Genomic DNA, 22,278 nt, shown 5'->3' with positions numbered 1-22,278 from the left:
ATTAGGGCGGCACGGTGGTGCAGCAAGTAGTGTCGCAGTCACACAGCTCCAGGGGCCTGGAGGTTGTGGGTTCAATTCCCGCTCTGGGTGACTGTCTGTGAGGAGTTGGTGTGTTCTCCCTGTGTCTGCGTGGGTTTCCTCCGGGTGCTCCAGTTTCCACCCACAGTCTAAAAACACACGTTGGTAGGTGGATCCGCGACTCAAAAGTGTCCGTAGGTGTGAGTGAATGTGTGTCTGTGTTGCCCTGTGAAGGACTGGCGCCCCCTCCAGGGTGTATTCCCCCCTTGCGCCCAATGACTCCAGGTAAGCTCTGGACCCACCGTGACCCTGAAATGGATAAGCGGTTACAGATAATGAATGAATTGTTATTATTATTGTAATGTTTCAATAGAGCTACTGTTTCTATGCAAGACAAATTTCAGATCTTGGATCTCACAACAAAGTATTATCTATCTATTACGTATTGCTCCTTTAAGACTTTTGCTGCTCAAACATGAAGTTACTCTGAAACACACCGTGTTTACAGTGGAGTAAAAATGACTTGTTAAAGATAATGATGACTACCTTTAGGATTCTGATGATATCTCTGTAAATTAAAGTGTAGAATGGTTTAAATGTACTTTAATATAAACAGTGATGTAACTACAGTGGAAGTGACTGAAAGGTAATTCACTGGTAGGTCCAACAGGACCTACAGCTGACTGTGGGTAACGTTAGTCTTCCACAGCGTTTTCTCACACCCAGATATGAGTGAGAATTACAAACACAACCCCTGAATCTCCACTCTATAATGAACCAAACGATAAAGTGAAAGACTGATAACTGACCCTGCTTTCAGCAGCAGCACGCAATATTTATGTTGCGCCTGCTGCTTTAAGCAGCAGTGCTCAATATATTGTTATCCAATTTTTTTTTATTTATTATTATTCCGCATTTCCTTGTCTGCTTAACTAGTCCCGCAGTTGTCGAGCTATTGACTCCGTTCCACCTGGAAATTGTGCGTCCTATAGCAACGATGTGGGCTTGTATACAGCTTTCCAATACTCGCACTCGTTCGTCCGCTACACTCGTTTTTCGCTCCGTTTTTCCCCAGTCATTTCTATGGAATTCATTTTCAAAGCGCTCTAACTCTGTCATTTTTCAAGCTACGGACACGGGGTTTCAGGCAGTCGGACCCGGGCATACCAGGTCCCATCACCTCAGTTTTCGGACCTCTTGCACTTATCCTTCTCTTTCTATCCCTCTTTCAATATCCCTCCATTCATTTCAATGGGAGGCTCTTAGAGTGGGGTGATGTCATACACTGTAGGTTCTCTGACCAAAAATTGTTTATTCACTTTTCAACCGAACAATTCGCCATAACGTCCTCATACTTTCACCTAGACACTTCATTTAATTTTAAATGGTAGAGAAACTTGTCCTTTCTAGCATCTGTAAATTTGAAGATTATTGAAAATACGGTTTTTGAGTTATGAATTTTTGTTCGGCACTAGGGACGGTTTCGGCTCCCATAGAGTTCAATGTGTTTTTAGAGCGGCTCAGAGTGTGGTTTCTAAATTTTTCTCCTGTTTTTAACTCGTCATAATGTTCAATTCACACTTAATCTGCATATTTTTTATACCATATTGATCCCCAGACTCTCCTTGTCACAATGGTATATACGGTTAAGTGATGTGGGGAAATGTTTCCGAGCTATAAGCATTTGTTCAGAGGGTGGGTACGCTCCCATAGGAACGCATTGAAATAATTTTTTTTCTTTTTCAATTTTCTGCCGAACATTTCACCATAACTTCCTTATACTGGTAGAGAAATTTCCCCTTTCTCGAACTTGTAAGTTTCAGGCCGTTTGTGAATACTGTTCTTGAGTTATGAATTTTTGTTTGACACTTGGAAGGGTTTTACTCCCATAGAGCTCAATGTATTTTAAGAGCGGGTCGGCACGCAGAGGAAACTGAGGGGGAGAGGTGTGAAGGACATAGGCAGTCTCTAACATTTTAAAGGTAATTTTTAAGGGGGATGTCTTAATTATCCAGGGTTTCTTAAGGTGGAATTTTTTAAGAATACCTCATTCACAATATACTGGCTGTCTTTTCAACATTTTAAGCTTTATTTCACGTGGTCATTTTTAAAGGTGGACGTCTCAATACGATTGTGGGTTTCTTAAGGTGGAATTCAAAATGTTTCGTTTTCCATTCACGGCCCACGGAGCTCCATAGAGTCCAATGCAAACTGCTGTGGAAGAGTGCTCTCTTAACATCCCACTACCAACAGCTTAGCAGTCAACACCGACCTTGCTTTAAGCGGGAAAGACGCGGATTGGGGGACAGGGGTTTCAGCGGCGCATTTCCTCCTGGAAATGCAGACCTCTAGTTTCATATGCTCTTCATAGTTAGAAAGTTGAATTAGTGCTGGGAGGTGTATTTGTTCTGGTTCATTCTTTAAACCCTTTAAAACTCATGCTGCAGTCTGGGTTTCTCACTGGTTTTCTGCTGCAGTCTGTAACTAACAGTGCAGAATGAATGTTTAGTGCCCTTGGCCATTCTCTGACAACCCCCAAGGAGTTTTCCCAATCCACATCCACTCATGTGACACCAGGGTTCTGTTGCATAGCCTAGTGAGCTCCCTAGATAGGCACTTACTACATACACTATCCTCATGAGGCAGATTATTGAAACGCTGTAGTTAGAGACTGATGGAGTCACGGATTGTTCCCGCCCACCACACAAAACCAGTGTTTACTTTCCTCAGCGGCTAGCGTCGCCTCAGCGTTTCAGTGAAGTCTAATCTTCCTGTTTTTATCCTGATTGTAGTTACTTTTGGTCTGGGAGAAGAGATGGGAGTTGTTCTGGCGTTGCATCCTGGGACTGACTTTGCGGCTGAGGAAGGGTTCTGCCTTAAAATTTGGCCAGAGTTAGATATCTCAGTAGAGAGCACAGTGAGGTGTCTAAGAACTGAGAGTGCCCACGTGTCATGAGCACGTTCACTGTGATTTAAAATCCTCTCTAGTTGGACAACTCACTAGGATTAGGACAGAGCCATGATATCAAAAGATAACTCGAGTGACACTTGTGGATTAAAAAACAGTTTAATATCCTACAGAGGGCAAACTAAAAGCATAAACATAAAAGCCTGAAGTCAAGCCAAAAATACAAACCGATCCAAAGGGCAAATCCAAAGAGAGAAAAATAGAACCAATAAATAAAGCTCTGAATGCACAGATAATGCAATACTCTTAAACAATCTTAACCAACACTGTATTTAAATACTCTGTCTAATGAGCATGAAGGAGAAACAGGGGTGATTGATATTCAGGAGATTTGGAACAGTGAAAAGATCTCAGATAAGTGGAGGTGGTCATGTGATACAGCTGAGGATTCTGGGAATACCATCCTTCATGTTCATTTTCAGTGAGAATCATCAGAAGATCATAAGAAGGGAATCTTTAGAGCAAGATACACATTATTATAATGTTTGTATTTAGAACACTGTAATAAACACCTGAGTGACACTACTATAGACATAGATACAATATGGAAAGAGACCAAATCATTATAATTCAACTGGTTTTGAACTTATAATAAATGCTTTTCCACGGCACACTTGTCTTGCTGCAGTGATAAGCAGGCATGCCCTTCAAGGCGATCAGAATGAGGAAAACAGTCTGTCTGGATGTGTGCTGAGGTCCTGGTAGCACAGCCCCGTGACTCCTGTGCTCCGTGCGACTAATAGCTGCATCAACACTGATCTTTCCCCTTCCAAAGGTATACAGTCCAGCCCCAGAAATAGGGAGAAATAGTGATGATGGCGGGCAGACGGGCAGTAGAAGCTCAATAGGGTGTTTTATTGTCTCTATTTGGAGCACAGTGAAACACAACAATGACAGTGTGAATGAGACGGTAAATAGGACCCGTAATAATTAATTCTGAGGTCACATCTTGAAAATAAAAATAAAAGTTCCATAAACAATCCATGGCATCTAGTATCACACAGTTCAATCAGACGTCTCCAAATTCCCGAGCACTACACAATTCAGCTTTAAGGATATTTTTTACATTGAATTTGACCCAATACAATAATTAAATCCCAATCTCTGAAGGTAATCCCTCACTCGGTGCTAACCTTTCTGGTTCTGGGTGAACGCAGTGATGTTTCTGGACAGAACTCTGATGATTAAAACTCTTCCCACACTCTGAACAGTGATACGGTTTATCTCCTGTGTGAATGCGCTGGTGTCTTTGGAGACTACCCTGTTCAGTAAAACTCTTCCCACACTCTGAACAGTGATACGGTTTCTCTCTGGTATGAATGCGCTGGTGTCTTTGGAGACTACCCTGTACAGTAAAACTCTTCCCACACTCTGAACAGTGATACGGTTTCTCTCCTGTGTGAATGTGCTGATGTGTTTTGAGACTGATCTTGTGAGTAAAAGTCTTCCCACACTCTGAACAGTGATACGGTTTCTCTCCTGTGTGAATGCGCTGGTGTCTTTGGAGACTACCCTGTACAGTAAAACTCTTCCCACACTCTGAACAGTAATATGGTTTCTCTCCTGTGTGAATGTGCTGATGTGTTTTGAGACTGATCTGGTGAGTAAAACTCTTCCCACACTCTGAACAGTGATACGGTTTCTCTCCTGTGTGAATGCGCTGGTGTGTTTTGAGATGACCCTGTACAGTAAAACTCTTCCCACACTCTGAACAGTGATACGGTTTCTCTCCTGTGTGAATGCGTTGGTGTGTTTTGAGACTACTCTGTTCAGTAAAACTCATCCCACACTCTGAACACTGGTACGGTTTCTCTCCTGTGTGAATGCGCTGGTGTCTTTGGAGATTACCCTGTTCAGTAAAACTCTTCCCACACTCTGAACAGTGATACGGTTTCTCTCCTGTGTGAATGCGCTGGTGTCTTTGGAGATGACCCTGTTCAGTAAAACTCTTCCCACACTCTGAACAGTGATACAGTTTCTCTCTTGTGTGAATGCGCTGGTGTCTTTCGAGATTACCCTGTACAGTAAAACTCATCCCACATTCTGAACAGTGATATGGTTTCTCTCCTGTGTGAATGCGTTGGTGTTTTTGGAGATGACCCTGTTGAGTAAAACTCTTCCCACACTCTGAACACTGGTACGGTTTCTCTCCTGTGTGAATGCGCTGATGTGTTTTGAGATGACCCTGTACAGTAAAACTCTTCCCACACTCTGAACAGTGATACGGTTTCTCTCCTGTGTGAATGTGCTGATGTGTTTTGAGACTACCCTGTACAGTAAAACTCTTCCCACACTCTGAACAGTGATACGGTTTCTCTCCTGTGTGAATGCGCTGGTGTCTTTGGAGATGACCCTGTACAGTAAAACTCTTCCCACACTCTGAACAGTAATACGGTTTCTCTCCTGTGTGAATGTGCTGATGTGTTTTGAGACTACCCTGTACAGTAAAACTCATCCCACACTCTGAACAGTGATACGGTTTCTCTCCTGTGTGAATGCGCTGGTGTCTTTGGAGACTACTCTGTACAGTAAAACTCATCCCACACTCTGAACAGTGATACGGTTTCTCTCCTGTGTGAATGCGTTGGTGTGTTTTGAGAGTACTCTGTTCAGTAAAACTCATCCCACACTCTGAACAGTGATACGGTTTCTCTCCTGTGTGAATGCGTTGATGTGTTTTGAGACTACCCTGTTCAGTAAAACTCTTCCCACACTCTGAACAGTGATACGGTTTCTCTCCTGTGTGAATGCGCTGGTGTCTTTGTAGATGGCTCTGTTTAGTAAAACTCTTCCCACACTCTACACAGTCATAAGTTTTCCGTTTGTTTTCACTTGTCTGAGATTTCCTGTTGGATGTACGAGTGTGGGGAGTGCCCAAGGATGCTTCCTGAGAACTGGAGCTTCTGTCTTCCTTATCCTCGCATTCAATCCCTCCTGATCTCAACATTGTGTTATATTCCACTTGGAAATGTTTCTTGATGCACCTGTGGAAAACTCTGGAACTTTCTTGAAAAACAGGAGCCAGAGAATGTATCCAAAGAGATGGGCTTCTGTCCTGGAAGACAATAAAGAAACAAAGATAAATTAGTTAAATTCTCTCTCCCCTGGCTCTCTGTTGGAGACCAATGTTCTCCTGAATTTGTAGTCAGTTCCACCTCAAGCACTGCTACTGAAACAGCAAAAAATAAGTCAGTGTTGACAACTCATGGTGCAGGATTACAGCAACATCTAGGGCTGGTCAATATAAGTGCAAATCAATATCACGATTAATTGTACATTTTAACACGATTAATGAACAATTACCTTGTTTTTGTATTTTTGACCCTCAGTTTAGTGCTCAAATTTGCTCCAGTATTAAATATGGGAGTTTTTCTTATGTCACTGAGAGATTGTTTACATTTAACTTATGTTCAGTGTCGTCTTAATTATACTCAAAACACAGCACGTCCAAAACCAGACACTAGCTGCTCGAGTCACTTGGTCTGATTTGGCATTTAGGTTGCGTCCATATGGCAGATAGGGCCATAATCACGTGACTACAGCTTGGTAGTGTTGTTTTAAAGAGGAGTACATGAACACACAGTTGGGACATAACAGAATAAAAAATAATCAATATAATTGATATACACAAGATTATGTCAGTTAGAAATTCTAAATTCTAAATGTGAATTTCGATTAATTGCCCAGATATATTATCTTCCGTAATACACAGTATAAACGTGGTGTAAACATCTTAAATACGTTTATCTTCAGTAAAACACGGTATAAACGGGGTGTAAACATCTTAAATACGTTTATCTTCAGTAAAACACGGTATAAACGGTGTGTAAATATCTTAAACACGTTTATCTCCAGTAAAACACGGTATAAACGAGGTGTAAACATCTTAAACGTGTTTATCTTCAGTGAAACACGGTATAAACGAGGTGTAAATATGTTAAACGCGTTTATCTTCAGTAAAACACGGTATAAACGGGGTGTAAATATCTTAAACACGTTTATCTTCAGTGAAACACGGTATAAACGAGGTGTAAATATGTTAAACGCGTTTATCTTCAGTAAAACACGGTATAAACGAGGTGTAAACATCTTAAACGCGTTTATCTTCAGTAAAACACGGTATAAACGAGGTGTAAACATCTTAAACGCGTTTATCTTCAGTAAAACACGGTATAAACGGGGTGTAAATATCTTAAACGCGTTTATCTTCAGTAAAACACGGTATAAACGAGGTGTAAATATCTTAAACGCGTTTATCTTCAGTAAAACACGGTATAAACGGGGTGTAAATATCTTAAACGCGTTTATCTTCAGTAAAACACGGTATAAACGAGGTGTAAATATCTTAAACGAGTTTATATTCAGTAAAACACGGTATAAACGGGGTGTAAATATCTTAAACGCGTTTATCTTCAGTAAAACACGGTATAAACGGGGTGTAAATATCTTAAACGCGTTTATCTTCAGTAAAACACGGTATAAACGAGGTGTAAATATCTTAAACGAGTTTATATTCAGTAAAACACGGTATAAACGAGGTGTAAATATCTTAAACGAGTTTATATTCAGTAAAACACGGTATAAACGGGGTGTAAATATCTTGAACGCGTTTATCTTCAGTAAAACACGGTATAAACGGGGTGTAACACATCTTTACCTTCAGTAAAAAAAAACAGGACTTGATTTCTCTCCAACACACAGCTCTCCTCCTGCTTCTCTCGCTCTCTCACACACACACACACCACAACGCCCGCCCCCTCTCACACGATTGGCTGGAAAATCATAACAGCTGCTCTCCTATTGGACAGTCCCCACAGAGACAGCGCCCTCAGTCCAGAGCATCATTCCAATAGGTTGTTTTCAGTCACGTGGTTATTCCATACAGTGGGCCGGAAAATAACGTGTATGGCATGCATTTGGGGCCTAAATCGTCTTAAACCTAACGCCTGTACACCTAAAAATATGACGTGTACAGACGAAAAGTATGTGTGTGTTGTTGTATTGAGAGGTGTTTCTTTTATGTCTACCGAACTATTGTTTTGAGTGTACAGCATGTTTTTACATCTAAAGAGGTTGTTTTTTCATGTACAGACAGCATATTTTTAGATCTACAGAGTTTTATTTTTTTGTTTGCTTGATTTGGGGTTCTTTGTTTACTTTATTTTATTTACCTGTACAGACGTTATTCTAAAACATCTTGACCTTTTCACTAAAGTTGCAACATTTTGCCAGTAGATGGTGGTATGTACTTACATATTGAATAATGTTGCAAAGTTAACATAAGTGTTTTATTAACCTGCTGCTTTATCTCTTTATAATCTGTAGGATAATTTACTTTAGTCTGAACACTTTAGATGTGATTATTATGATAAATGTAGTATGATGAATATACACATTTATAGTATTAAACACCACGCTATTGCTTTTAACAAGCAATTATTTTAATTAGTTCCTCAACAAGTAGCTTGATGCTACGTCAGCAGAGTCAGTATAAACAGCTGCTGACAATCCAGAGCCGGGACCAGGCCGCAGACAGACAGGCTAAACCGACCGTCTGCGAACTGCCTTGAGGCGTCGCCTAGTTTCATCTGGATTGAAACTATGCCTTTGCCCCGAATTAAATGTAAATGTAGAAAAACTCAACAACGTTTCAACAACCTAATCAATATTAAATCATATTCAGATGATAGCAGCAACACCTCAGATTAGATTTAGATCAGATGAATATTCAGCACTAAACTGAGCCACCACTCTAGACTGTAATCATGAGCATAGCCCAAGATTATCAGGCAAAGGAGGTGAAGTATGTGTCATTTACCAAAATACTCTAGATATCAGTCATAAACTATGTGACACCTTCATTTCTTTTGAGGTTCTCTCCACCATTATGACAAATCTGCTCACAAAAAATAAGACATTTTTATTATGTAACATTTACAGACCTCTAGGGCTCTATTCAGAATTTCTAAAAGAATTCAGTGATTTCGCTGCAAACCTAGCTGTGTGCAATCATAAAGTTATAATTGTAGGAGATTTCAATATCAATTTTGAGAAGGAAGATGACCCACTGAAAAGGCCTTTACTTCAATCCCAGACTCTGTTGGCATTACTCAAAAATTAACAGTGCCTACACACTATTGTAGTCACACTTTAGACTTAGTTTTGACACTAGGTCTTAACATAGACAAACTTAATATTATACACAAACCTCAGCAATCTCTGACCATTACCTAATTTCATATGGGCTATGTCTTAGCCATGATATATCAATCAATCAAATTTTATTTATATAGCGCTTTTCACAACAAAAAGTCGTCACAAAGCAGCTTTACAGAGATCCGGGTCCAAGCCTCCTATGAGCAAGCCAGGGGCAACAGTGGCAAGGAAAAACTCCCTCAGCACACGAGGAAGAAACCTTGGAAGGAACCAAGACTCATACGGGGAACCCATCCTCCTCGGGTCGACACCGGAGACACAATAGAGAACAGAAGTAAAAGTGAAGGGGTTATAGTAATATAAATGTAGTATATTAGTGATGATGGAGAAGTAGAAATGAAAATGGTGAGGATGATGATATTAGTGATGTATGAGTCTTAGCAAGGCCAGGATCTTGTACAGGACACGGGCTGGATCAGGGCAAAACCTGGAGAGCAGCAGGACATCTCAAAGCATGAGAGAGAGACAGGAGAAAGAAAGCCAGACAAAGGGAACAAATAAAAATACAGAGGTTAGTAGGGTCATGGTAAAGAACGGGGAAATTTGTCCTGCGAAAAAAGCTTCCACTGGTCAGGCAAGAGAACCCAGCGACAGACAGCGTTGTTGGCAGGTACTACAAAGCTAACTAAGAATGCTGTAGCTATGGTGATATGACAGGATTAATACAGAACAGTGATAATATGAAAACCAGCCCGAACACCAATATAGAAGGAGTAACCTGAAGGTGAGTGATTAACCAAAAGCTTGTTTGAAAAGGTAGGTTTTTAATCTAGATTTAAAGATTGAGAGTGTGTCTGAGCCCCGAACAGTAACCGGAAGGCTATTCCAGAGTTGAGGAGCTTTGTGAGAAAAGGCTCTTCCTCCTGCTGTGTTTTTCTTAATGCGAGGAACAAAGAGTAGATGGGCATCCTGTGAACGAAGTGTACGTGACGGGCGATAAGGTATGAGAAGTTCAGTAAGATACTGCGGGCCTAAACTGTTTAGAGATTTATAAGCTAAGAGGAGTATTTTATAGTCAATGCGAAATTTTACAGGTAGCCAGTGTAGGGACGAGAGAACTGGGGTGAGACCTCAGTTTTATCAGAATTTATCAGAATTTAACATGAGAAAGTTTTGCATCATCCAGTCTTTAATTTCAGTTAGACATTCTGTTATTTTACGTAGACAAGCAACATCATTGGGTTTGGCTGATATATACAGTTGTGTGTCATCAGCATAACAGTGGAATTGAATCCCATGCTTACGGATTAGTCTACCCAGTGGCAGCATGTAGAGTGTGAACAATACAGGGCCAAGCACTGATCCTTGTGGGACACCATATTTAACTAAAGTATGATTAGAGGATTTATTATTCAGATAAACAAATTGGTAACGATCGGATAAATAAGATCTGAACCAAGAGAGGGCAGATCCTTTTATTCCTACCAGATTTTCCAGCCTATCAAGAAGCATCACATGATCTATGGTATCAAATGCTGCACTAAGGTCAAGCAGCACCAGAATAGAGATATAGCCCTTATCATGTGAAAGGAGTAAGTCATTAGTTACTCTTGTTAGAGCCGTTTCTGTGCTGTGATTTGGTCTAAATCCAGATTGAAAAATGTCATGAATGTCATTGTTTTGTAGGTAAGAGCACAACTGCTGTGACACGACTTTTTCTAGAATCTTAGCAATAAGATTGTATATGTATATATGTATATAACACAATAATAAGACATGCAAAGCTTTATACACATTTTATTTTTTCATTAATTATAAAGAAACCACAAAGTAATTATTGTTCTCTCTTTCTTACACCATTAATACAGGGAAACAACAGAGAATGGCTGGATTATGTAGTTCCTCACAGTTCTCTGCTTCTTACACTGTAAGTACAAGGAAACAACAGGGAGTGGGCTGGATTATGCAGACAACTCTTTTCCTGGTTTACTCTGTAAATACACAAAAACAACAGGGAGTGAGCTTTAGTTGTGTGTTGTGTTGTTCAAGATTTGCTCTGACATTGTATTGAAGACACCACCCATCACAGTAATGTGGACCATTTATTTTCCTTGTATACACAAAGTGCACAAAAGATGGTTAAACAATGTGAACAAGATAATTATATTCGACAAAAAATATCATATATGTTCTACGAACAATCAGTACCTGTAATCTCACTTCATAATTTACATTCTACCCTAAATGACACATTAACTCACCTCAGACTCAATCGTGAGTAAGAGTAAACATATTTAAAAGATATAAAACAATGATTTAATTGCACAAAACCTACTCAATATATACCTAGATGACAATGGTTCAAATCTTACTTAACGGAACATTGTCAGTTTGTAGAAGTAAACAATCTATCTTTCAATTTTTCTGAAGTAAGATTTGGAACTCCACAAGGCTCTATTTTAGGACCATTATTATTTACATTATGTATGTTACCACTAGGCAAAGTTATAAGAAACCATGACATTAACTTTCACTGTTACACAGATGACGCAGATGTATATTTCAGCCAAGCCCGATAACAAACATAGATTAAAGAAAATAGAGGACTGTGTAAAAGACGTGAAAGGCTGGATGTTGCGTAACTTCCTCCTTCTAAACAGCAACAAAACAGATGTCCTGCTTTTGGGTCCAAAGGTGGCAAGAAATAAATGATCAGATTTAATTTTAAATCTCGCTGACTTTACAGTTAAACCAGCTTCAGCAGCAAAAAACCTTGGCTTCATAATTGACCCAGATTTATAATTTGATCAGCACATAGGCAGTAATCACTAGGACAGCTTTTTTACATCTTCACAACATCGCCACGATTAGAAATGACTTATCACTGCAGGACGCAGAAACATTAGTACATGCCTTTATTACTTCAAGGCTTGACTATTGTAACGCACTACTGTCAGGACGCACCAGCAGTAATTTAAGAAAACTTCAACTAGATCAAAATGCTGCAGCCAGGGTCCTCACTAAAACTAGAGAATTTGAACATATCAGTCCAGTTCTATCATCACTTCACTGGCTGCCTGTTAAATTCCGCATCGATTACAAAATTCTGTTATTAACATATAAAGCTCTACATGGGCTCACTCCTGAATACCTTCAAGATACTATTTCCTATTATGAGCCTCCATGTTTACTCAGATCATAGAGTACTGGATTTATAATAGTTCTCAGAATTCAGAAGGCCTCAGCTGGGGGAAGAACTTTTTATTATAAAGCCCCCAACTCTGGAATGATCTTCCAGAAAATGTTCGGGACTCAGACACAGTCGCAATCTTCAAATCTAGGCTAAAAACTCATTTTTTTAGTTTAGCCTTTGGTAGTTTTCTCCTTTACATACACCTAAAGATATTAAAAATAATTTTAAGATTTTAATAATTTTAAGACCAGCTGCCCATGCTCCAGCCACCACCACTTGCCTTGGAGCTGCCCGCCCCCTACACTGAAGTTTTCACAGATTCCTAACTGTTATTACCAGTAGATTGACGAGAGGACAGGTCCCCCTTGTGAGCCTTGGTTCCTCCCAAATTTTCCTCCTCAGCTGAGGGAGTGTTTCCTTGCGAATGTCGCCCTTGGCCTCGCTCACCTGGAGATTTTTACATTCTTTACATTTTTATATTTCATGTTAAAACTTTGTCTTACTGGAATTCTGTGAAGCTGCTTTGTGACATCAGTTGTATAAGGCACTATAAAAATTAATTTGATTTGATTTGACTAAAATCACTTACTTTAACCAGCTTAATTACACTTTCATACTAATATGATTCTTTGTTCAGTTATCATGTTTGTTACGACCTTGTCTAGGGGAAAGTGGCCATGGCAGTGTATGTGGTGATTTACTGACAGTAAATGTATGATGAGAAGAAATGAAAAGAATAAGATACTCAAATTGTTTGACAATCCAAGTGAAGACAAACATTGATACAACTTCAAGAGTGACCCAGGCCATAACAACAAACAAAAACCCTGCTGAACAAATTAATACCTTACCTAGCAGTGAACCAAAGCAAAAGACAAATATGCTTCCCTAACTCCCTGACATCTGAACACAGAATAAAAAACCCTTGTTCCCAAAACAAAATGGCAGCCACTTCCTACACCTGGCACTGTATATGTAACCCCTACCCCATTAATTATGGCTAGAATAAGGGTCCTGAATTCCAATTCCCCTCTTCCTCAGTGTAAATTAATAACACCTCAACCACACTAAAGAGATAACGCAAATACGCATGTATAAAAAATTAGACTTTTACTTAATGTTTCAACAATGTACTATTGAGCTTATATGTGTACCTCTTGTTATGAATTTTCTAATCTTTTGATAGAAAATTTACATTACACAAATTATCAGATACCAAATTTACAGCTTATTTTTACACAATATGCTGTTGAATAAACCCACCTAACATAAGTGCATAATTTCACTTTACAGACCAATAACAAATTCAAGTTTTACATAATCACAACCCTTTGTTTAAGTGTATGTGTATGTTTAAGTGTATACACTATAATGAAAACGAAATGAAATGAAACGTAACTTTAAACGATATCTTAACTCTTGTGGGCCCACGGTCTTAAATACTCAAAACTTAAAATTATGAAAACATAAAAATGTTGCAGGCCTGAGCCGATGCTCGGGAACGTGGAGACCCAAAACTTAAGTGGTCGCTTCACTCAACAGAGCAAAAAGAAATATTAGAACGGTGTACCTTGGTTTCACTAGGTAGGAGAGAATGAGAGCACCATATCCCGGCGCCAATGTCGTGGTTGACAGGAGTAGACCACCCCCTTCAGGCAGTAATGGAGAGGCTGAGCGTGTTCCCTCGAAGCCAGAGGAACTCTGAGCCACGAGGGGACTCAGAGCGCTATGTGGGGCAGAATTACTGAGTTTCTGTGTCCAGCGCAACGAAAAGAGTGTAACAATGCTCGTTTTTCGAACACCACAGTCTTTATGAGCAATGGAGAGAGAGCAAATAACGACTACAAAAAAAAAAAAAAACAAAAAAAAAAAACAGCACAGCAGGCTAACCACCCCTAGCTCCTCAGCAAGGCTAGCTAAGTTATAAACCAATAGATTCCCATTTGGAACTCTTCACAAACGTGGCACAAGCAGTCTTCAGTATTAACTATAATTACCGAGTGGGCAATTGATGTAATAACTGACAAAAGATAGCGGTGTTAAGTTTTTTTCTTAACTTTGCTTCTACCGTTGTTTTACTCCCGCGCCATCTCCGACCTCTTGTCTCTCTCCCTCTCTCTCTTAGCCCCTCCCCTTCCACTTTTTTCACTCATTGCGTACATCCCTTGATATTTTAAGCTACCAAACAAACCAATAAAATGTAATATATATCTTGGAACTATATATACAGATTATTAAATTTTTATCTTGGATTTGGTCCAAATGAAATTACTTATTTGTTTTATTGTAGTAAGAGAGCTATAATTTTAACCAAGGCTACACCCTCCCCCTTCTAAATGGCTAATGTCCTCATTATGCCTGCTGTTATTTATCTATTATTTTTTCCTTTTTTTAACTTTTGTTTTTTTCTTGTTAACATGTGTCTTAGTTGACACTGAACTTACTTTGACTAAGCCTAGAGTCATAGAGCATAGAGCAAATTGCTATAGGATTTTTCTGAGAACTAAGTCTTGGGACTCGGCAACCCTCATGGTGCTCACTGAACTGTATAACCATTCCTTTGTGAATGATGGCTACAGGGCAATCTGTAGGCTTTCCAAGTTCATCATAACTTAGCCGAATGGCAGGTCTCCTTTCTCTCCTGGATGAACGGGTACAAATAGGTCCAACATCCTCCACTGAAGTATTAGAATCAGGGACGTCTCCCACTTTTAAATCTGTGCCCACCACAGTATCAGTATGTGGTTTCCTCCATTTCAGCATTCTCCAGAAAGGTCCTTGGTGCCATTTCAACAACCTCTGGGCTTTGATCCATCTCACCATTATTCACTGCTTGTCTATCATCTTCAACCTCATCAGTTCGTTCAGAAGATTCCAACATCTCTCCTAGGTGCCTTTGCACATCTACAAGGTCTATCTGAGGAGGTTGATGCACTTCTTCACTCTCAGGCTCTGAGGTTTCTTCACTGCTTTCCACCAACTCTAGCCTTTGTTCTTTTACTTTGTCTCTGTGCTCTTGTTACAGATCTCTGTGGCACAATTTCCACATCTGAAGATTCTGGCATTCTTACCAAATATCCAGAGGGGAAAAGATGGTCTCTATGTAAATTCTTAACCGGTACAGTACAGTAAATTTGGCATTTTTCCAATCACTACATGAGGCAAAGACTTCCATTTATCTTGTAGTTTATGTTTCCCAGTTAAACCAAAATTCCGAAGAAGCACTCTGTCATCTTCTTCTAGGGGTTGGCTTCTTACTCTTTGGTCATAATGGGCCTTGTTCTTTTGATGGCTTTTTAAAGATGCTGTAGATGCCAACTGATATGCTTGTTCTAGTGATTGTCTCATCTTGGCAATATACTGCTGATAGTGGACTTCATCTTCTCCATCTGGAGAGGTGCCAAAGCAAATGTCCACTGGCAAACGCGCTTCTCTACCAAACATTAGAAAATATGGTGAATAACCAGTGGCATCATTTTTCATGCAGTTATATGCATGGACAAGCTAAATTATTTGTTGGCTCCACTGCTGTTTCCTTGCAGGATCAAGTGTTCTGAGCATGGAAAGAAGAGTGCGATTAAATCGCTCAGTCTGAGGATCTCCCTGAGGATGATATGGAGATGTTCATAACTTTCTTATCCCCAACATGGTCAGAACTTCCTTAATGAGCTTACTCTCAAAGTCACGTCCCTGATCCGAGTGAATTCTGGCAGGCAATCCATAGTGCACAAAATACTTCTCAGATAAAACTTTGGCCACAGTTACTGCTCTTTGATCCTTTGTACAGAACACTTGCGAATAGCGAGTGAAATGATCTGTCACTATGAAAACATTTGTGATTCCTTTGGAATCTGGCTCAATAGTGAGAAATTCAATGCAAACTAAGTCAAGAGGACCAGTGCTTGTGATCCGGTTTAATGGAGAAGCTCTTTGTGGGAGTGTTTTTTCAGCTGCACATCGTCCACATGTCTTAATGTATTGCTCAATCTTCAGGCACATTCGGGGCCAATAAAATATGTCTTTCACAAGTTCAATTATACGATCAATCCCCAAGTGTCCACCCTCATCATGCAATGACTTTGAAACACTGGTTCGATAAGTCTCTGGCAGGACAAGCTACAAAACATCTCTGCCGCTTGTTTTATTCACTACTCTGTATACTATGCCATCTTTCATTGTCAGTTTGGCACTTTCTCTGCATAACTGTGCAACATCTGAATTATCACTTTGTGCAGAATCACAAACATTACCATTTATCATCTCACGCCTCACGGCACCAATGACAGGATCTGTTTCCTGAGCCCTCTGTATATCTTGCCTGCTCAAGCGTTCTAGTGAACTCAACGTCAAGGTGGCTGGGTAAGCATATGCTTCAGTTAGGAGCAAATGCTCATAAAACATTCCCGGAGTTAAGCTTAAAATTCTAATTCCCTAATACTAAAGGGCAGCATATCACTTAGAACCCAACACAGGCTGAAATAGGGACAGATGGGCTGACCCCTTAGCTCACATATACTTCACAAGAAAATACAAGAAAAACCCAGTTCCAAAAGAAAAGACACTGCACACCTATTAAACACAACTCATACAGTAAAATACACCAAACAAAATACACTTCGTGAAACAAAAAAACAAAAAAACTCAAAACTCTTGAGAAGTCCTTATCCCTCTTCAATCCACTGTGCGTTCTCAAAATTATTTATTACTGCCCCTAATCCAACGTAACCCTCTGGTCAGTTCACAGAAATCCCACCGTATTGGTATTTGGCACTTTATCCTCCCCGAACGAGCCCGTTTAAAAGGTCCCTTTCGATCTTTTAATTAAACCTAACCCAGGAAAAGAAAGAACAGTACACAATTATCACTTTTCATCAAACACTTCTCGTAAAAATAAAAGATACGTTTTACTATTTATGCAAAGCACCTTTAAAAGAACCCAAAGCTCAAAGAACTCTACATATCTGTGTCCATTTACCGTATAACACAGCAATACAGCTCTAGAGATGCTGAATGAAGTCTCCATTCTACAGGTGAGAGTAGTTATATTCAACAGCCCAGTGAAAGTTAACATGAAAAAGCCTACGTTTAGCCATATATTCAAAGAGACCCCCCTCCTATTCACTCCCACCTATTAAACATGGCATTATCTGTAACTCAACCTCCACTGTGCATACCGGGATCACTGCAGTACACTGCAAAAATCTCACCTTAGTAACCCTGGCTTTAGTTACAAGAAAATGTTTAAAAATGGAGAGCATCCACCAATCCACTAAACGGAAAAGAATCAGTCGCACACTGTCGAAGCTGGTTAACAAATGCTTCTGATTAAGAACCAAACGATACTTCAGCTAATATCGCGAGACTCGACTACCCATCTTTCCCGCGAGTTTCTTAAAGGCACAGCTACCTATTTTCTCTGTGAATATACTAGTGGCACTGGCTACATAAATTCTCTCTGCAGGGACTGAAAACACTCCCATTCCTGGTTAGAAAGTGTCTGCACATAGTTTGTAAAGTATATTTGAGCATGTTCGGATTCGCCAGGTTTCAGATGTAAACAACTTAACTCATGGACAGGCCGCTGTCGTCTCTGTATCCTCTTTTTAAAGCCGCTTTAAAGGCATGCTTTAATGCGGCTATCAGGCACATCAGCCAATCAGATCCCTCCTGAGTGTGTTGTCCAGGTAACAGAGGTACAAGGGTTCAGTGACCCTCAGAAAGAGGAGTACTTCAGGAAGAGGATCAGTGACCAGAGCCTGGCCAATCAAATCATCTCCCACATCAAGTCCTCCAGAAGCCTCTACATCATGTGCCACATCCCAGTCTTCTGCTGGATCTCAGCCACAGTTCTAGAGAGAGTTTTGGGTGGAGCAGAGGGTGGAGAGACCCCCAAGACTCTGACTCAAATGTTCACACACTTCCTGATCTTTCAGATCAAACACAAGGAACAAAAGTACCAGAGAAAACAGGAGGTTGATCCTCAGAAAACTAGAGAGAGTGTCCTGGCTCTGGGAAAACTGCCGTTCCAACAGCTGGAGAAAGGCAATCTGATCTTCTACGAGGACGACCTGAGAGAGTGTGGCATTGATGTCAGAGAAGTGTTAGTGTACTCAGGAGTCTGTACCCAGATCTTCAGAGAGGAGTTTGGGCTGCACCTGGGGAAGGTGTTCAGCTTTGTCCACCTGAGTGTCCAGGAGTTTCTAGCTGCTTCATACACATTACTCTCCTTCATCAGCAGAGATGGACTACAACAGAGTTCCACTGATCTCTCTAGGGTCTTCAGAGCATCCACCATGTCAGAGTTCCTACAGCTGCAGTGGACAAGGCCTTACAGAGTGAGAATGGTCACCTGGACCTTTTCCTCCGGTTCCTTCTGGGTCTCTCACTGGAGTCCAATCAGACTCTCTTACGAGGAATACTGACACGTACAGGAATCCGATCTCACAGCAGAGAGGAGACAGTCCACTATATCAAGAAGAAGATCAGGAAGAATCCCTCTCCAGAGAAAACCATCAATCTGTTCCACTGTCTGAATGAACTGAACGATCACTCTCTAGTGCAGGAAGTCCAGGAACACCTGAACAGAGGAGTTTCTCTCAGTGGAGTCAGGTTCTCTCCTGATCAGTGGTCAGCTGTGGTGTTTGTATTGTTGAATTCAGAAGAAGAACTAGATGAGTTTGACCTTAGGAAATATAATACATCAGAGGAAGGTGTTCTGAGACTGCTGCCAGTGATCAAAGCGTCCAGAAAAGCTGTGTGAGTTCATCATTAATAAATGTTTATTGTACTTTTAGATTTACTGCTGAATTTTCTCTCATTGTCTGAAATCCTTTCACCGTTTGATTTGTCTTTCACACCGACCTCGCTCTCATCTGTCCCTCACTACAACTCCCATGTCTCCACGGGTGATCACATGAATGTGGACATCTGTCCTCCACCCGATATGGGAGGGAAATCCTGACAACATTAAAACTGAAGTGAAGACAACAAAATGAAAATACAAATACGTTTTACTATTTATTTTTCCAAACTTGTATGACAAATATCATAAAATTCAAAATGAAATGTTTAGATTCATTAATACAATTAAAAGTGAAATACTTAATTTTCAGTTTAATCTTTCACTTCAGCAGGTGTTCAGCAAGTACAAAATTAAAGTTAAAAAAGCTTTGTGGGTCCATGAACCTTGGTGATTTTTTATTAGAAAAACAGATGTTAAAAATGAAAAAGTGGTGGTTATTTGACTTTCATTTCATTCTCCAAATCCATATCATGTAAAAAACAAGCAATGTTTATTTTTTTACTTTGAACTCTAGACCCTAAAGACGTAAACCATGAACACTAAGACTAACAATGACAATGAACTGCAAAACATAGACACCAAGACAGGCTTTAAATAGTGAATATGACTGGGATAATGTGACCCCACTCAGGTGTGGGGCGAGACTAAAGGTAACACAAGTGAAAATAGACACAAGACCAAAGCACAGAACGAATACATCCTGACACCACGTAGTCAGCCTGGTTTTCTGTTTACTGACATTTTGACCTGTTTGTTTCCAACTGTAACTTTGTTTTTCACCTGCTATTTTTGATATTAAACATTCACATCTCAAACATTAACAGTTAACAGTAACATGAAATCACCTGCTTCTTCCTCCTCCATGTTACAGTGGCTTTATAAAAAACAACATCAAAACAGTTAGTAATTCAAATGAAATTGTAGTCAATGTCCATGTTATTGAATAGTGTTAAAGAGTAAACAGGCTCTACTTAAAACACCACAAGTGCACACATTCACACTCAGGGCTGTAACAAGAATTAAAGTATTAGTGAGGTCCACACTGCGGGAATGAAAACTCACTTCACTTCACAATGCCAAATGTTTACAACTTCTAATGCTGACTTCTAAATTAGAAGAATATCAATACTCCCATAAACTGCTTTGACCCGAATTAGTCTGTGTATTTTGTTTTACGTTTACCTCTCTTTCTGTCTCTCACTGTGTGTTCATCCTCCTCTCACTTCTCCTTACTGATTACTAAAAAAAAAAACATAAAATACTATTATAATCACAAACACCATGCATTATATTAGTAATAATATTAGTAATAAACATTTCATGTTCTTATAATGTACTAATATACTGCATAGATTACATCATATCACATTACTTTTAATAATAACTGTTTAAAGCTGGAAGCAAGTGATTATGATACAGAAATGTGTAACTTATATAAATAACTGATGCTGGAATCATGTTTAGATAAATTACAAGATATGATACTTACAGTTTTAATTGTTTTGGATTTGTTTTATAAAGTGATTTAAGATAAATATAACATTACTATAAAACTTCCAACTGCTGAAAGCATGTTGTATTACTCCGTTTTTATCCTGTGTTAAGATGTCGTACATTTGTAATTTCTGAGTTAAACCTGTAAATACACACTGGGTAGCACGATCTGACAAAGTAGCATAACCTGACAGGTATTAGTGTGCTCAGCTAATGGTGCTGCAGTTAGAGAACAGGTTTTGAATAGAGGTGCTACACACATATTTCTGACTAAACCTTCGATTTGTCCTCACAAAGTCCTCACGTTCATTTCATAGCAGCAGTGTCGTATGTTAGTCTATAATATGTGCATAACATACCTCTCAACAAGCACTTAAAGATGGTTAGTAATTGAAAGGTCTTGTGAGAGCAGGTTGGCAATTCTACCAACAAACTGAGAGTAGGGTTGCTAGATCCAGCAAAAATATTCAGACCAAAGTCTGTCGATTACCCATGTCCTAGATATATGGGAGATGGGGAAAACATCAAAACACAACCGATGTCCAGACCTCTGTGTCCTTGTAGCTAGTTACAGTCATGCTCACACTGTGCACTACACACACATATGCAAACACCAATTTATTAATTACCAACACTAGCTTTGTTAGTATAAGTTAATTTTAATGATAAAACATATTCCAGTAGAGCTGTGTGAGAATGTGGTGATACCATACATATCACGATACAGGAGTTACGATTCAATATATTCAATATATATAATAAAATGTCATCAGAAATTTTAGAATTGAAAGAGATTGCAAGATTCCTAAAAATAAACAAAACAACAAAAAATACATATACAAGTGAACATGTATGTAGTATGTATTGCCTTTGTTGTGGAATCTGAAAATCCACAATATGCCCACACCTCAGCTCTGTAATATATGGGAGCCGCTCTAGCTTTCACACAGAAACAAACGCAGCATTCATCGTGGACATTACCCGGACTGGTAAAGTCAGAATCAGCACATGTGAGAACAGAGCGAGAAAAGATTCTCCTACACAAGTGCTGCTCCACGCTTCGTCTCACATTGTGATAACACACCTGATGCAGAAAATCTCCCTCAGTGCGCTCCATGTGTTAAAGTACTTCTCCGGGATATCTCTGGACCTGATGCTCAGGAGGTTCTCTTGAAATTAGCTGGAGCTTATGCCATACTTGGCCAATGCCATCAAATGGGTTTACTAATGCTAACGTTAGCAGTACGTTCTGAAGTTACTTGTTTACAATGGGGTGGAAGAGTCTAATGACTGAAGACAGTACAACAGCGCACTCTAGCAGTCAGGAGTTTAAACACTGTGAGGAGGAAATATCAGGCTACAACAATCCAGTGAACATTTTCTAGTTTCAAAAAGAAGGGACCTTATCAACCGACATATCATCACACCACATAATGTATGTGTTTACTCTGTTTTTACAGACTTGCTGGGTGTAATCTCACCAAGGACTCCTGTGAAACTCTGGGATCAGCTCTACAGTCAGTAAACTCCTCCCTGAAAGAGCTGGACCTCAGTAACAATGACCTGCAGGATTCAGGAGTGGAGCTGCTCTCTGCTGGACTGAAGAGTTCACTCTGTAAACTGGAGACTCTCAGGTAAATTTTTCTG

The 22,278-nt window shown here is 39.8% G+C and overlaps 3 protein-coding genes across 5 annotated transcripts in view; 2 read left to right on the top strand and 1 right to left on the bottom strand.

Moving 5' to 3' along the window:
* The window catches only part of LOC136694219 (zinc finger protein 850-like), a 517,486-nt gene that overhangs the window by 69,917 nt on the left and 425,291 nt on the right, over positions 1-22,278 (top strand). The gene's annotated exons all lie outside the window — the stretch shown is intronic.
* The window catches only part of LOC136694260 (stonustoxin subunit beta-like), a 29,684-nt gene that overhangs the window by 3,553 nt on the left and 3,853 nt on the right, over positions 1-22,278 (top strand). The window contains exons 1-2 of one of the 2 annotated variants that reach the window (XM_066667674.1): positions 15,409-15,453; positions 22,092-22,265. The gene's annotated coding sequence lies outside the window, so the exon portion shown is untranslated. Of the gene's footprint in view, positions 1-15,408; positions 15,454-22,091; positions 22,266-22,278 lie in introns of those variants that run through there. The other variant, XM_066667673.1, reaches the window with a different exon arrangement.
* Positions 3,133-7,690, bottom strand: LOC136694228 (zinc finger protein 850-like). Of its 2 annotated transcripts, XM_066667621.1 has the most exons (3): positions 7,644-7,690; positions 4,120-6,041; positions 3,133-3,849 (listed from the first exon to the last, which is right to left on the bottom strand). In XM_066667621.1, the coding sequence occupies exons 2-3, from the start codon at positions 5,931-5,933 to the stop codon at positions 3,828-3,830; spliced, it is 1,836 nt and encodes a 611-aa protein (XP_066523718.1). In that variant the 5' UTR covers positions 5,934-6,041; positions 7,644-7,690; the 3' UTR covers positions 3,133-3,827. The 2 variants fall into 2 exon arrangements, with proteins under 2 accessions (XP_066523718.1, XP_066523716.1); XM_066667619.1 differs by having other exon boundaries at positions 3,133-6,041.

Source organism: Hoplias malabaricus, chromosome 4 (assembly GCF_029633855.1).
Source record: "Hoplias malabaricus isolate fHopMal1 chromosome 4, fHopMal1.hap1, whole genome shotgun sequence".
Taxonomy (NCBI): domain Eukaryota; kingdom Metazoa; phylum Chordata; class Actinopteri; order Characiformes; family Erythrinidae; genus Hoplias; species Hoplias malabaricus.
The sequence above is the reverse complement of the archived record's forward strand: the minus strand, read 5'-3'. Positions and strand labels throughout refer to the sequence as shown.